The 16,086-nt window shown below is 37.6% G+C and overlaps 1 protein-coding gene across 1 annotated transcript in view; it reads right to left on the bottom strand.

Annotated features, from left to right (window-relative positions):
* The window catches only part of GLRB (glycine receptor beta), a 43,447-nt gene extending 28,705 nt beyond the window's left edge, over positions 1–14,742 (bottom strand). Inside the window, exons 1-3 of the mRNA XM_065634060.1 lie at positions 14,621–14,742; positions 3,280–3,386; positions 873–940 (exon numbers count right to left, since the gene is read on the bottom strand). Of these exons, the coding sequence (XP_065490132.1) occupies positions 873–940; positions 3,280–3,386; positions 14,621–14,742 (297 nt within the window). The remainder of the gene's footprint in view (positions 1–872; positions 941–3,279; positions 3,387–14,620) is intronic.
* Positions 14,743–16,086: the final 1,344 nt, after the last annotated feature.

Genomic DNA, 16,086 nt, shown 5'->3' with positions numbered 1-16,086 from the left:
TGGTGTGCTCCTCTCTTTTTTACATAAAAGAAAACCCTAATCAGGTTAGAACATCTTCAACAATTAAACACCTTTTTTTTTTTGCAGTAATTTAGACAGTATTTATTGGAAATACCATTGCAAAAAAGGTATTCAAATCCCAAAATATTTGGAAGGGCATTGCTGAAATGACTTCTTGTTTTGAAATAGATTTTATTTCCTATAGAAACAAAAAAAGTCAAAATGTTAATGAGGATTATTTGGTGCTGTTATTGACACGTTGAAACTTTCTGACAACTGGAAATACATTTTTAGAAACTTCACTCCTCAGTTTCTCTTTCTCACACAATAAATAAACAGGAGTTAGAGTATGGTCATTGATGGCCTACTCCTTTACGCCTTCTCCTCCTATTCTTCCATGATTTACTCCTCAGATCTACATAAAACAGAGAACCTGTATGACTCAGCCTTATGCATATTATGTTCTTTCACTTTCACATACAGCCCTAGTTTCTTCTTTAGTAATACACCAAGCAACCTATATATTAACTCCCAGAAAGATTACTTAATTCATACTACCAAATGTGTTCTTCCATTGAACTTAATAACTTATGGAAATAAGTGTATTTCTTGCCTTTTAGAAACCATGGATTTCATTTCATACACCTCAGATTCTAAAAGCTATGACAAGGTGTACACAAATATAGAGCGAAACAGATTAATAGGTTTATGACATAAAGCACAGCCAATTACTAACCCTTTTAACTCAATTCTCAGTGTCTACAATCATAAAAATTATTTCTGTTATAGTTCATAATTCTCAGCCTTAAATTTAAATTTAATTTAATAAGAAAATCTCCATGTGTGCTATATTAATTTAATTTGAGTCTTACCATAGTTGTCTCTTGAATTGACCCAAAGCTGTTAATGAAGATGTTAACTGCAACATCAACTGGAATTCCTTTAAAAAAAGGAAAAAAAAAAGAAGATAACTAGTGAATTGCACAATCCAGTAAAGGTACCTTATCCCTCTTTTAAAGCTCCTTAATACTGGTATCACAATATGAAATGTATTTTTGTAGGGTCACACAACTTTATCTTTTCAAGCTAGTATATACGCAGCTTTCAAAAGCTGTGTTTTGATCTATTTCCATTGAAAGTCAATAGAAGTTACAAAAATTCTTTTCAATCTAGTGATAAGAAAACAGAAAAAAAAATCCTTAGTCTAGAGTGCTAAGCTTAAAGCATTTCACAGATCATAAATTTGAATAACTTTCAGATTCCACGATTTTCTGTTATCAAAGCATGCATTATCCAGTATTACCTTTGCACACATTGTAATGGGTAGGGGCAATTCACATTTCTAGTGGCAGACACTTTTAACTGTCAAGGTTATAAGGATGATCTATCATCCCAAATTACCTGTTTATGATTTATGATGATGTATTTATTTATATTCTAAGAGGATACTTCTATGTGCAAGTCAAGTACATAACTGTAAAGTATGAATACAGGCAGACAAAAATTGTTTCATGGAGCTTTCATAGCTACCCTGCCTTGGTGCAAGACAGCTGGAAGGCTGCTCCGTTTTACAATGGTTACGAATGTGCCAAGAAAAATGTCTAGAAGCCAGCAGCTGTAAAGATATTAACACGGACTGGATTTTTTTCCTCTTTTCCACAGTCAGGATTCCTGTAGTTGAAGAGGGACGGTGTGACAGCTGCTACATCTGCCCTCTGTCACCCTGTGGGAGCTGATTGGCAGTCATTTAATCTGGTGTTAACAGAGAGTTATCACGAAGCAGGGAGAAGTGGCCTGATGGTTGTGAGAACTAATTACGGTCCACTAGCTTTATTTAGCACCTCTATGTTGAGATTGTCAGTATGTACACTAGATGCATGCATCTGATCTCATTTACACTGTTACAAGTACTTAATTCAGTGGAATTCTTCCTATTTTCAGCAATAGAGACATATAAGAATATGTGCAGACTATTTTGACTAATTCAGCAAATACAAAGTAATAAATGCCTCATCTAATGGTTTGCTTGCCTGCATACAATACTTCGGTGTACTTTTCATACATAAATTCAAACTCAGCAAGTTCTCTTCGGTCACCAGAAAATCACTAAAATACAATTTCACCAATTTCAGTGTCTTCCATGAAACCAGTTTGTTTTGCTTGGTGTTTTTCTTTTTCTTTTTTTTTTTTTTAAATTTTTAAATCACACCAGTTGTGTGTGGTGCTTTTGGTTATGCAATCAGCATAATACTCTGTTTAGTGCCTGATGCATGTGACAGAGCACCCACCACATCACTAGTAGCCAAGAGTGTACTATCTTTTCCAGATTTGAATAGGAACTCCCATCCAAGAAAATCAGCCATGTGTGAGGAATGTTACAACATGGGCAAATCACTTGTCAGAAAATGTTCTTTTTCTTCCACTGCCCCGTGAGTTAACATTACTTGTTCTCCCTTTTCTTTCCATCTTGATTCTTAACAGACTGCCAGTACGGTTATCAAAAATATAAAGAAACCTGCAATGTGCTTTGTGATTACAGAAATCTGCAACATGATTTGTGATTACAAGCTGATCATGCAGAAGAACAGGTAGAGCAGGGGCTGGACATTTATTCTTCATGACATGGCTCAGTGCTGAAAACACATAAATATGATTCTACAGAGAATAAGAAAGAAACAAGACAGTTGCTGAGAACAGAGGTTTTAATATAGTTATAAAACTTAGTTAAACAGAACATCTGAAAATGGTCTCTCCAAAAGTACAGTCAAGATTATAGATTTCCAAATTTCTCATACTATTGATATGCATATTAGAATATCTTACTGTACATATAATTAAATGTAAGTTTTAAAAAGGAAGAACTGACTAATGTAAGCTGCAGTTTCTGCAAAGTAATAAAATTGTCTATGTCTTTTTCCAGCAGGGAAATAATCTAGTTCCTGGAAAGCATAACTTACAGCTGTATAAGTTATTATTTTTGGAGAATATGTATTCCAATCTTTTCTGCATATCTAAGAAAATCACATTTGCCTACATGGAAGACTTCTACAACATTTGCCTACCAAGGAGATGTTTTGAAGTCTGAGAATGTGTTTAAATTAATCACCTATTTGAAATCCCAAAGTGTGTAAGCTGTATTACTAACATATCTTTAAAGGACTGAATAAATGTATTCACAATCCAGGTTGTGAATATTATCTCTATATAGATTTTCTATGTGTGAAAACAGCAAAAGTTAAATTCCAAAGATTAAAAAGAAGGTTGAAATATCTGACAAACCTTTGAAATTAGGTCTTATCCTGGGATCATAACTGAGCAATAGCCTGTTCAAGATATTGCTGGTAGAATTGACAGGTACTCTTGCAAGGTCTTCAGCTGATTGCTGGCTGTAAAAAAAAAAACCCGTGCATTAGTTACTATTAAGACAGAAACAACTGTGTGCTTAAACTTAAGTAATTTTAAAGTCACGCCATAAATGCCTTTTCATGAGCAACACATGTTCCATATTTTCACGTTCCACACTGTACGGTCTTCCTTTCCTTGTGATGTTTCAGTATTTTTCAAGAAACTATAACAAACGCGAAAGCTCTCCTATATACTCTTAACTGTAAACGTGGAAGGAAATAAACAGCAATTCCCTAATCTCTCCCTTCTCTCCTAATATAAATATCCAGAGGGATGTGATTTCTTCAGGAGTAGAAAGCAGCCACCTGAGCTATTTTTAGCGACTGTCAGATTAGAACGTAACTGACCTGACGGGCACTTCGCAGGTGCCAAACCACGCCGCGCCAGCTCCTCCACCGAGAGCTGGAGCCCTCACGTCGTCTCGTTGTCAAGTGCTAACAAAAGCTTCATTATAGGAAACGAGGCCTTGGTCTCTCCTCCGGTTTTGTAGGGGGGATTTAAACATCTCCATTGACCTGGGTGTTATTGTGTTGGGTGTTAAATCAAAAACCATCGCTCAAATTGAAAAGAACCTGTGACGGGTAAACATAGCTACAAGGGTAACATGAAATTGAGTGTAATAAAAAGCAATAAGGGAGCATCAGTCCCCGCCCCATGTACTTTAAGCACCTAGCAGGCTGATAATGTCATGTAAATGAATTTATGTGTTGTCTGTGGAACCTGCCCAGTGATGTTTTCCAGTTTTGAAACCTGTCTTGTAATCACTTTTCCATCCATTTTATGATGACTACTCTGCTGACTTTCTGTCATTATAATTTAGTAACCAAGATGCCATGTAAAGACAAACACCCTACTGAGGCATAAGTCATATACATCAACACTATTACCTCCAGCAAACAAATGTACAAATTTATTTTTTAAAATGATCCAGTTTATTTCCTAAATGTTTTCTGTAATCAGTATCAGCTGCTGTTGCGTCCTTTACCCTACTTAATTTATTTTTTTCATTATTCATTCCCAGATCTATGTCAGCTTAGCAGACTTGTGGGTTATTCTTTATAACATCTAGGTTCACTGCTAGTTTTCTTCTCATCCTTCAGTTTCCTTCATGTCCTCCGGGACTTCTGCATTATTCAAAAATTTATTGAAGAAAATATTAACTCTCTAAAAGGCTTTTAGACAGTTAAAGAAAAAAAAAAAAGTTGTTTGAACGTATCAGATCTCCTGATGTTAAGATGCCAAATTATAGTAGCTCCTGTTCAGCAACTTTCTTATTGACTACTGGGAAATTAATTAACTAGTTAATTAATAACTGTCACCATTGCATGATATCACTGTTTGATTGAAAACTGGAGATGAGCAGAACCTAGCTCTTGCAGAGCTTTTACGAATAACTCCACCTTTAAAATCAACTGTTTTAACTCAAACCATAAGGAAACAAATGGTGCAATTGAACAGGATCTGCTGACTAGGTAGCACTTACTATGCCTCCACAATGAGACTTAATCTCCGCAATTAACACTTAACAGCTAAGATATTTATAAACAGATCTCTGAAGGAGATCCCTATTATCAAAAAACATGTCAACCATTTATGTAAACATAACGGCACTTTATTCTGTCATAGTCTTCTTGACACCCTTTGAGCATTCTATCCTTCAGAAACAAAATAATCAGAATTCTGTTTTCCCTATTGTATTCAGGACATTTCTGAAACCTAAAGCTGCATATCTGTTTAACTAGTTGCTTGTATTTGCTTGATGTTATTTATAAGGGAGAAAAGTATGTCTAAACTCAGCTGTAACACCAAATAACCACTCAGCCTTCCCTGAAATTTCAGACTACTCACCAGTCACTAGCAGGATTAGTATGAATTCTGAAGGTTGCTCAAAGATGTAGCTACCAAAAAGTTTGTATCCATGAGTATAGCTTGAACTATAACATACAGGACAAGAAAAAAATGTGGAGTGGCATTAAATGACTGCAGTATATAATTCCCCACCCATCTCTTGCGAACACACTGGAACCTGTGTGACACTTAACCACCATACAGTTGAACTACTTGTTCTATTAGAACTTATCCCGAGATAAAAGGTCCACTAATAAAATAAGGAATTTTTCACTTTTAGTGTCGTATGTTAACTTCCACTAGTATGTCCTTATTCTGTATACAATAAACCTCTGCTAACCTACTATTAGAATGATTAAATAGTAATAGGTGTTCTAACCCTCTCAAATAATTGATAAATTCACCTTCAAACAATTCTCCCAGGATTGTGTTTATAGCTTTTATATTTGACTTGATTTGGACCATTATGCAAAGGAACTAATTTATTTCTGTAATTTCGAGATTTGTGTTGTTTTCAGTGATGACCTTTACCAATGAACACTTTGCTATAGAAATATCATACACCAACTTTGTACGCTTTTTTTGCAGTTACCACTAATTGGACAATAGGAAAACATAAAGCTAAATGTTAAGATTATTTTCTATTTTGTAGCGGGAACAAGACAGAAAAGACTGCTCATTTAACCATTAAAAAAGCAGGCAACACAGTACTATATCATATACAAGAAGGTTCATGGCATTGCCTCCTTGAAGGTCACACATCTTAACATTTAAAACACCTATATCAGATGCCTAGAGAAATTATATTTATGAAAGGAGGGTCTCCTTAACACAACCAATAGGATTCCTTTCTAAATCATATATGCCCAGTATTAATGAACAAAATCAAACAAACCAAAACAAAACCAAAAGACTAATGAACAAATTTCAGTCCTATTTAAAAAAAAAAAATCTGCTATGGATTATACAAAGAAGTTCATTAAATAGTGATGATGGTAATTTGAACCACATGGGATAACATGGACACATAAATTAAATACAGATGCTTGTTAAATGCAATGAGGAAAAGAAGTCAGAGAAATTAAATAAGTGAGCATCAAACAGCAAAAGAAAGCCAAATACAGCTGACAGGTTTATTTATCTCTTCAAGTAAGAGGAATAAGGCTGTAGTTCTGTGAGATCTGAGTTGCACTGCAGAAGTATGTTAATATACATGTCTGTTTGGGCTGGGAAGACAGTGATGGGATGAGGGACAGGTGGCAGCACCGCCTTCTGGTAAAGAACATCATGATTATATCTTCCGTAAGTTATTGGGTAGTGTCTTGAACTTATACGAATGTAACGTGCACACATTTATCCTCATTCATACAAAACCCAAGCGATATACAAAAGCATTGGCTGTTTTGAGTTGGGAGAAGAACAGAGGCTCAGTAATTGCTACTTTTTAAAGGTGAATTTGAATGAGATGGTTGGAGTAGCTACTAGAAGAAAAACCCTCTGCTGTGTATCGGTTATATTTTCACTGTGGTCCTTTTTCTTATTCAACCTACAATTTTCACATCTGTGAAAAGCTCATAACTAGCCTAAGATTACCCTTAGATTTCCACCAGTTGCAGCATGCATTGCAATTTTAATATATTTGTTTCAACTTGCATTGAATGTATGTGGAGCTGCTGGAAAGCATTAAGAAATGGAAATGCAGTGGTACTCTTCACAGTAACTGATGAGTTCTAAGCAAGACATGGTGAATACCAAAGGGTAAGGCAAGAGAAGTCTCACAGTTGCTATAAAGGGAATTTAAAAGCAAGTAATAGTAAAACTAGAAATTGCCTTAACAAGAATTTTGCCTAAGTAACAATTCTGGGGGAAAAAAAAAAAAAAGTATGTTGTTGGTTGGTTGGTTGGTTGGTTGTTTTTCCTTGGAGGAGGAAAAAATAAAATAAAATTTAAAAAACCCCCCAGTATTCTCAAAAGTGTTCTCACACAAATAATGTCCTCAAAAGCCAGAAAAAACAAACAAACAAATAAACAAAAACAAAACCAAAAAACAACAAAGTATGGTTAGTCTTTCAGCATAATATCTCTGTGTGATATGGCTGGCCTCTCTCTGGTCTTTGAGAGGTTATTTCTGATATTGATAACTAAAAGAATGACTTTAAATACTGCATTTCACAGGGTATGCAGTAAGGTCTTCATCTCCTCTTCCACTACATCTCTACACATTTCATCATTGCCTTTGAAGAATGATTAACATTTTCAATTGATGGCAACAGATAATTATTTTCATAATTTAATAATCAAAATCCAGAAGTTCAGATAAGCAGATATGCGCGGCAAAAGGCAGCATATATTACACTTGGTTTGAAATTGATATAGCTTCCTTACATTTGTGTTAAGCAAATGTGCCAGTAAGACATTACATCTCTGCTGGTTATCATGACATTTAGTCTCTCAGAGCTGACTGAAGTTACAAGGAGTCCTTATCACATGCGGTGCTACACGAGGATGACTAGAGAAAATGCTATATACAATATTCTACACAATGGGGAAGGAGAACCTTTGCTGTTATATTAATTCACCTACTGCCCTGGTTCCTACTCTTAAGATCCCATTATGCTGAAGAAGCTCTGATTTTAGAAGAGAACATGAACATACTTTATACTTATGGCATGACAATTTAGAAAAAAAAAAGAAGGGCAGGTCACAGGGACATATCCACATGCCATCTTTTAATGCACTGCAGCCCAGGCAGCCAGGCAGCGTGCTTAGTCTGTTGTTGGTGTTGGCTTAGAGTGCATAGCTTGCATAACGTACCATTAAGCTTTGCCTTCACATAGTTCTAGATTACTGTCTGACTGGTATAAAAATATACATTTCAACTCACACTGTTCAGTTATCTCCAGCAAAATTTCCTACATAACGCTGAAACAACAGATTTTAGTACAATTTATCTAATCTATGTGATGAAAACTGACAACCTAGCCATATAACATGGCAGTGTATATCTGAGAATGTTAAAAATAAGTTTCGGGAAATGCTGTATCTGTCATCTCACTATATATTGTAAGTACTATTTCCCTGATATAAACTATCAGTGTTCTGATTTGCAGGCATTTGATTTTCTGAGTGCAATAACTCAAAGCATAAAAACAGGTTAATACAAATCAATGAGATACTATAGCATTCTTCTGAGTGATCTCCATATTCTCTAGTATGTTTAATAGCTACAGTTTCAAAGTGTACTGGGTGACATCTCCATTACTAGGAAGAATAATTATCATGCCTCCAATGCAAACTGATACCACTCAAATTACATTAAAACTATGGAACTCTGAATAACTGTTTATGTGTCCTCACGAACACAGCTGACAGCTAAACACCTAAAATAGATACGTAACTTCAGTACCTAAGTTTGGTGGTAATGCAGCGTGGCGAACAAAGAGAAAGGTTCCTTCCTAGCAGAATCTGAAACAGAAACCCAGATTGGGCATCCTGAATTGTGAACTCTGAATTGTGGGGGTTAAATAACTCACAATTTTTATCTCCTACTGTAGACAGACCAAAGAGCAGAGTCTCCTAATGTGGGAACGTAAGCAAGTAACCTTCCTGAAGCTGTGTGGTGTGAGTAGCTCAGTTAGTGTCACCACTTCAGTCTTTGTCTATCAGAAACCCCCAAAGTCCAACTGTGGCTTCACATTCAACATTTCCAGGGTCAGATGCCTTAAGGAGTGTTTATGTGGTCATCTGAAGTGCCTTCTTATTATTCCCGAAACCTGAGAAAAGCAAGCTGATTCATCTGCCCGCCATAGAGACAACAGCCCCCAAACCAGCAGAACCAGGTTAGGATGGTACTTCATCCAGCCTGACTAGTACTGCTCACAGCAAGCTGACTGTGCTTCCTTTTCCTAAAATGGGCTTGTTTGCTTCGAGCTTAGGCACCTCCGCATCCAACTGAAGTCACCACCCAAGTGACCCTTGTGCATAACGGGTGTCCTGCTGTGTTCTGTGATTGCGTGCAGACATGAAAAGTGATCAGCATCCAGATGTTTAAGCAGAACTACAGGCATTTAAAAAAAAAATTACCCACATCTGTTCCTTGTCCCAGTCTTTTTTCCAAGTGCTGAGATAATACACAGATGTCGTTAAATGTATCCACCTTGTATGGTGGTATAAGTGGAGGTACATTCTGTGTAACATGTCTTTCAAAGACCCATTTGGTGGAGCTGAGAACAGAATTTAGTCCTGTGGTTTTCCTTGCACTTAGGTTTAGGGGATACAATTTAACCTGCAGATCCAAGTATTTTATCAGTCCAGAGGCTGTACATGAAATACAAAGTCTGTAACTTTACCAGGTGATTGTAGTGTCTCATCACTACAGTGTTTAGAATAAACACTGCTCACTGAGAGGACGAATTACTGAATGAGAACCAGCCTACCCTGCTTAATTACTGTTTTACAAGAGAACTTAGGTTTTGCTTACATAGCTTTATCTTTTACTCCCCAGCAAGTTTATTCACAGTGAAAACAAATTCCCAAACCTAGTGGAATGTGGCCCTGTCTGTCCAGTATCATGGCTTTCCACGAGAGTTACATGCTACAGAATAATTAAACCATTGACGAACTGCTGTTACTACAAGGCAAAAGAATTTTTATAGGAGCCAGACCTGGGCTCTGCAATGTACTTATCTTCAGAATGACTGTGAGATGTAACTGCTTCCATAACTAGACTCGGGCTTTTCTTTCAACTTCATTCCATCTTCTCCCACAAACTGTATCGACCCTCCCATCATGTCTATAAATAAAAATTTTCACAAACTATCAACAGTGTCTTCTACAAGATGGGAATGAAGACCCAAGTTATTCCATTTGCCCATCATTTACATTTTGGAGATGATCACATACTACAGATATAGAGACCATGTATCCCCGAACATTTGACATAATTAAAAAATCCTTGTCCATGGGAAGATGAAGAGGATCCAAGATACAAGATACACTTTGAACTTCTACTTCAGTCCTTACGGGAAGAGTGTGTCAGAAACTGACAGTTAACCAAGAGATATTTTAGGACAGGCTTTCATAAAACTTTCTGTTTTAAACACATGAAAGGCTTTTTTCCCCTAGTTCCACTGTCTTTTGTTGTTATTTTTTAAAGGAAGCTGTTTATTGAACCTTAGTATCTGTGACCTTTCTAAGCTTCTGCCCTGGCAGATGGCACAAGCCATGTTTTCTGGCGGGCTTAGAGGGCCATTTCACAGTTTCTGAAGTGGCTGATACGCTTTATTGAATACATGCCAAAATATGATTTGCAGTCCTGCTTTGTGGGTAAAGAGTCTCTATAGATATCATACAGCTTTTAGTTAATCTTCTACATGGACATAAGCCTCCACATGGAAAAATGCATAAAGGTGAGGAGGGATGCTATTTTAAAAGCACAGTCCTGATTTCCAGACAAAAGAATGAGATTGAGGTCATACTCTTAGCACTGCCGTAGCATTAGAGATGCCGTGGGATCTTCAGAAGTGAACACTGTGCAAGTGAACGGCAGAGTCAAACTAGAACTATAATTTACAGGGATAGTTGTAATTATGAGCACAGTTGTAACTGATTTTGTTAGCTGCTGTTTGACACTCTTACATCCCTATGCCTTGTACAACACAGTCATAACCAAACTTCCCTTTCCTTATAATTTCCTTTGTCTAGAGATCTTACAAGTAGTTTTGAGGAGAGATGTTCTGGGCTACGAAGGATTGTGGGGATAACAGCAGCAGCTCAAACATCATAAAATAACGGAAGTATTTATTATGCTGTAAGAAAAGGAAAAACATTTTTCAGCAGTGCTCTGAGAAAAAGTCATAGCTAAGCATCCAACGTGTTTATCAGAAACAGGTATTATGAGAAACTATGAAGAAATTAATAAGAACTAAGTAATAGAGGTAATACAGCTGATGGGTAGTCTACCACCAACTAAATCAATCTCTAGCTCTATTGAAATCATCTGTATTCAGTATAGTGAATTTCAAAATAAGCTAAGAGGTGGACCTGTTTGGGTTTTTTTAATATTTTCCATGGATATAAAAGGCAAGAGCTTTGTTACGCTACAGCTGTAGATTTTATTGCGCTATGCGTCTGTGGCAGCTGGCTTCTCAGATTTATGCTGCAGTACTCTCTATTATAAGATTCTAGGCCCAAGATATAAATTTCTTTGTTAATCAACAAACATTCAGGAATCAGATGCAAGTATAATTACTCTATGTTTCATTTGGAAAGCCTGAGGTAAGAAGGAAAATTATCTAAATGTAAGACGTGAAATCTTATATCTGTTCTGAGCAATCATTAAATTAAAATAAGAACCAAGTGTTTAAGCATCAGCTTCACGAAACTACTTGATAAAAAATCTGGGAAAATCAGTTTCAGAAATAAAAGAAAATAAGATGGCCAGTCAAGCCACTGTCACACAATGCACTGAGAAGTACAGTGTTATGAATAATCACAAGTAAGAGGTTTTGCTCTAAGATACAAAATAGAATTCTCCTAATTGACGGAAGCAAATATCTGTTTATGAGACAATAACGAACTGTTCATGGTGTTTCTAATCAGATTGTTTTCAGCTTATTCTAATAGTAGTTAATTTGATGCCAGAGGGGCACATTTGGTGAAAGGTTTGTATTCTGGAGAGCCATAAAAGGAAAAGTTCAGGTATGCACAGTTTTCACACAAACAAATTCATGCTGAAGTCCCAAACCAGTCTTATAACCACCCATTTCTTAACATCAAACTATGGAACTCAAGCAAAGACGTCAGATCAGGCATAAATCTTTCCTGGAAAATTATTTGCATACATTTGAATGTCATTATAAAGTTTGCAAAGAGAAGACTATTCCTTATGTAATTAAGAGTGTGGTTTTTTGTTCTCTTGAGGAGATAAAGTTTAGCTTTTCACATGTTGTAAGGAAACAAAAACAATAATTTGTTACAATTAAGCTTTGAATTTTATTGTACTAGTAGCCAATATAAAATAAAGGTAGATTAAGACTGTAACTTGTAAATGTATGCTTTCATTAAGAATTTGTATTATTCAATTTTATAAATGATGCAAAATCCAATTTACTTTCTTTAAGTAAGATACACTGCATTCTTCTAAAAGATTTCTTTTGTGCTTTACTAGTAAATTTTTCATTCAACCACTTCCTTTGAGACTATTTTTGGTCAACCCTTATCATGTCAATTAATTCCCACTCCACTTTGTGTTTTGTTTGTTTCTGAGGAAAGATTCCTCACTTCTTTTTTTTCCCCCACAAGAAAAAAACTACTAAGCATAGGCAGCCTTTTTTATAATGCGGAGTGTCATGAGGTAATGAAGTTTTGTGAAAGATTATAAAAAACATGTTGACGACTAAAAGTTTGCCACTAGTAGCCTGAGTGAAGAAAGCATTAGATAATTTTTTGCAAGACAGAATTGACTTTCATTGCTCATTCATATGTGAGGTCTTCTAGATGCCAGCCACAAAACCAGCAGTCCTGCAACCACGCCATTACAGGTGGTTGTCTCTCAGGCCATGAACTTCAGCCAAGTAAGATATAGACAACTTGTTCATTATCCAGAAAATCCAGTAGGTCTAACTGATATGGCAATTAATTCTAGCTAGCAACACTGGACATGTGATACATCAGACAAATACTGCATTCTGCTAGTATTTTCACAGAAAGCTTCAAGTGACTGGGACATGAAAGTATTGCTTCACAAATTATAGCATTTATTCAAGTATATATATATATATACTTTTCAAGTATATTGGTGACAAATGACATAATATGTAATGGTCCTAAAGTCAACTGTTATCAAAAAGAACAGTGTACCACAAAATACTGTACTTAAGAGAAAAACAAACAAACAAACAACTACCCACTTAATCAAGATAAAATGACATCGAAGTTTTGAATTATAATTAAAACCAAGTCAAGAAGAGGAGGCAAATCCTGGCTGCTTCCATGAGACCATGGAAGATCTGGATTCAGTTCCCAGCTGTGTAACTCACTTTCTGAGGACTTCAGTGCTTAAGCCTGTCCTGAGAACTATGACATTTCTCTCCTTGCTACAAATCCTCACTGTAGCTCAGATGAAAGGCTCCAGACAGAGCTCAACTTAACTGTTCAAAGGGGATAGAATGGGTAGGGGTCATATCAGATGTATCATGATCACATTTGAGACTCATACCTTAATGTATTCAAATGCAAAGATATGTCTCATTTTTCAGGTTCGATATAAAAAAAGAATGAAAACATCACATGTAGAAGCTTTCTAAAGATTTTGGGTTGCAAATAAACATCACTGCCAACACTTAAAAAGAGTGGGAACTTTAAAAAGTATATTTCAAACATTGCTTCTGTCTCGTTATTGTACTTATTTTTTCAAATTTTCTTTGGAAAAAGTCTATTAATGTTAAACAGCCAGTCTCATCTTCCAGTCTTCTTCTTTTACGATCAAAGAATAAATGTGTTTTAAATTTGCCTGAACAATTCTATTATTTCAGGCATAGTGCTTTTCTGCGCTTATTGGCAACTTATTGTACTCCATCGATCTTTTCCTCAGATATTTACACCATAACAGTAAAAACATGAGCAAGGCTGGCCAAGAAAATGACAAAAGAGGACCTCACAAATAAAACTTCTGTATTGTCCTGTGGATCACAACCTAAAACGTGGTAGGCACTAGAAAGAGGCAGTATTTTTAACATCAAGTAATCACAGGTGCCCAGAATAGGTTCTCTAATCATCTGGGCAAACACAGATTTTAATTTCTGTACTTTTACACAGAGATTATTCCATAAGGCCATGCCTTATAGCAACAGTCAATCCACCTCCATGTTGTAGCACTGTAATCACTGAAGGTGCAGAAGACATTAGTTCTATCCAACACGCAGTAAGAATGTGTGAAGGACAAGCCTCTTCTTACAGAACTAAGCTAACCAGAAACTGAATTTCAGTACGACAGTTTTGCATCCTCCTTGCTTTTCTCAGTATACCTGCAGCACAATGCTAGACAGCATAGCACTATGGGGCTACATTACTATGTCCCCATAAATAGCAAGATACTGGGCTGGAATCCCCTGCAAAGGAAGAAATGATTTACTATGGGTTAGATTTTTGCTTTCATTAAAACAGAAGACCTGCTGCAGAAGAAACGCGTTCATTGACAGAACTTAATTATGATGCTGGTCAAACCCTCTTCCTCTTATTCCCACCCCGAGCCCCGTTTTTTCAGCAGAAAGCATCACCTTCTACTTCAATTGCCACATAATTTCAACAGATAAAAATATGACAGGATCACCATCATACAAAAGCATAAAAGAAATAAGGAACATACGATGGACATAGATACTGCTTCTTTTTCCCCTTTCCTTTCTTTGAAGACTTCTCTTTGGAATAGACTTCTTCAACCCATAAGGAGAATGAGAAGAAAAAGAAAACCACTAGTAAGAACTTCATCTTGAAGATAAAGCTTCAGAGAAATCTTCAGTCTATGGCAAAAGAAGAGAGTTTTATTTTAGTAGGGATAGATATGGCAAATGGGAACACATACCTACAAAAAGTAAACAAATATTTTTGGTTTGGGTTTTTTTTTAAGTTTGATCTTAGTTGCCTTGTGAGAGAGAGTCTTTTGAGGTGTACCTCTGATATGGAACCAACTTAGGCAGTTTTCTGAGAGTCAAGTAGCTTCTCAAAGTTAAGATATTGATAGTGAGGAACAGATTTAAGAGCAAGTTTGCTCCAGTGTGTTTAAGAAATGAACATCATGTCCTTCAAAGGCTGCCTAACTCAAAATCCTCAGAAACTTGAAAACAGAATTCCTCACCAAACATGTCATGGATCAACTGCATTAAGTATGGTTAAATGTGACCAAACAGTCACCTAGCAAGGCAGAGAACTGCAAGCCCCCTGTGACCTTGCACAGATAAAATAGCAATCATTTCAACGCTAGTTAAGATAAATGGTTGCAAATTTAATTTTATCTACAGAATTTAAAAACAAATGGCAATTTTGCACAAAGTAGTCTCGCTGCAGCCAACACTGAAAAGGCCTCGCAAAGATGACAACCTGCGATACTGTCCTTTATTACATTGTGTTCAGTTTAATATTTTAACTTCTTGTCCAGTTTAACACTTTAACTTCTCATGGGCAAAAGCATGCACCCCGAAGGCCAGGGGCTGAGCCTGTGTTTTGGCCAGACACGGCCCCATCTGGCCCTGGTTGCAGCTGCACGACACCCCAGGCACTTCCCGTTTGTTTTCCACCCCGCAGATACTTCCCAGGTGGTTTCCTGAGGCCAGTGGAAAACTCACGGATGCCTCAGCACCAGCTGCATTTTCCACTTTTATTTTATTTATTTATTTTAAATGATTGTTAAGGGGCAGCGCCTGCCTCCCTCTCCCTCCGCCCCCCAGCCTCCGGGAGGCACCGGGATGCTTCAGCCCACCCCGGAGCTGCAGTCCCCCCAAACCCCTCTCCCGGTGACGGTCGCGGATCTGCCGCCGCCGCCCCCTACCCTTCTCCCGGCCTCCTCGCCTCCCCGGCCCGGCCCGAGGCCTCCCGCCGGCCCCGGCGAGAGAGCGGCCTCCGTGCCGCCGAGCGCTGCCGGCGCGCCGGGGGCAGAGCGGGCGGAGCGAAGCAGCGGAGCGCCCCGCACGCCCCGCTTCCCCCCGCAGCGGCGGGACGGGCCCGGCGCTGCCCTCGGGGCAGCACCCCGAGCCCCGCGGCGCCCGCCCCGGCCCCGCCGCCACCGGCGCTGGCCGAGGTGCTGACGGGGCCTGGCAGCTGCCGCTCGGCGGGGAC

Source organism: Caloenas nicobarica, chromosome 4 (assembly GCF_036013445.1).
Source record: "Caloenas nicobarica isolate bCalNic1 chromosome 4, bCalNic1.hap1, whole genome shotgun sequence".
Lineage (NCBI taxonomy): Eukaryota > Metazoa > Chordata > Aves > Columbiformes > Columbidae > Caloenas > Caloenas nicobarica.
This window is presented reverse-complemented; position numbering and strand designations above follow the sequence as displayed.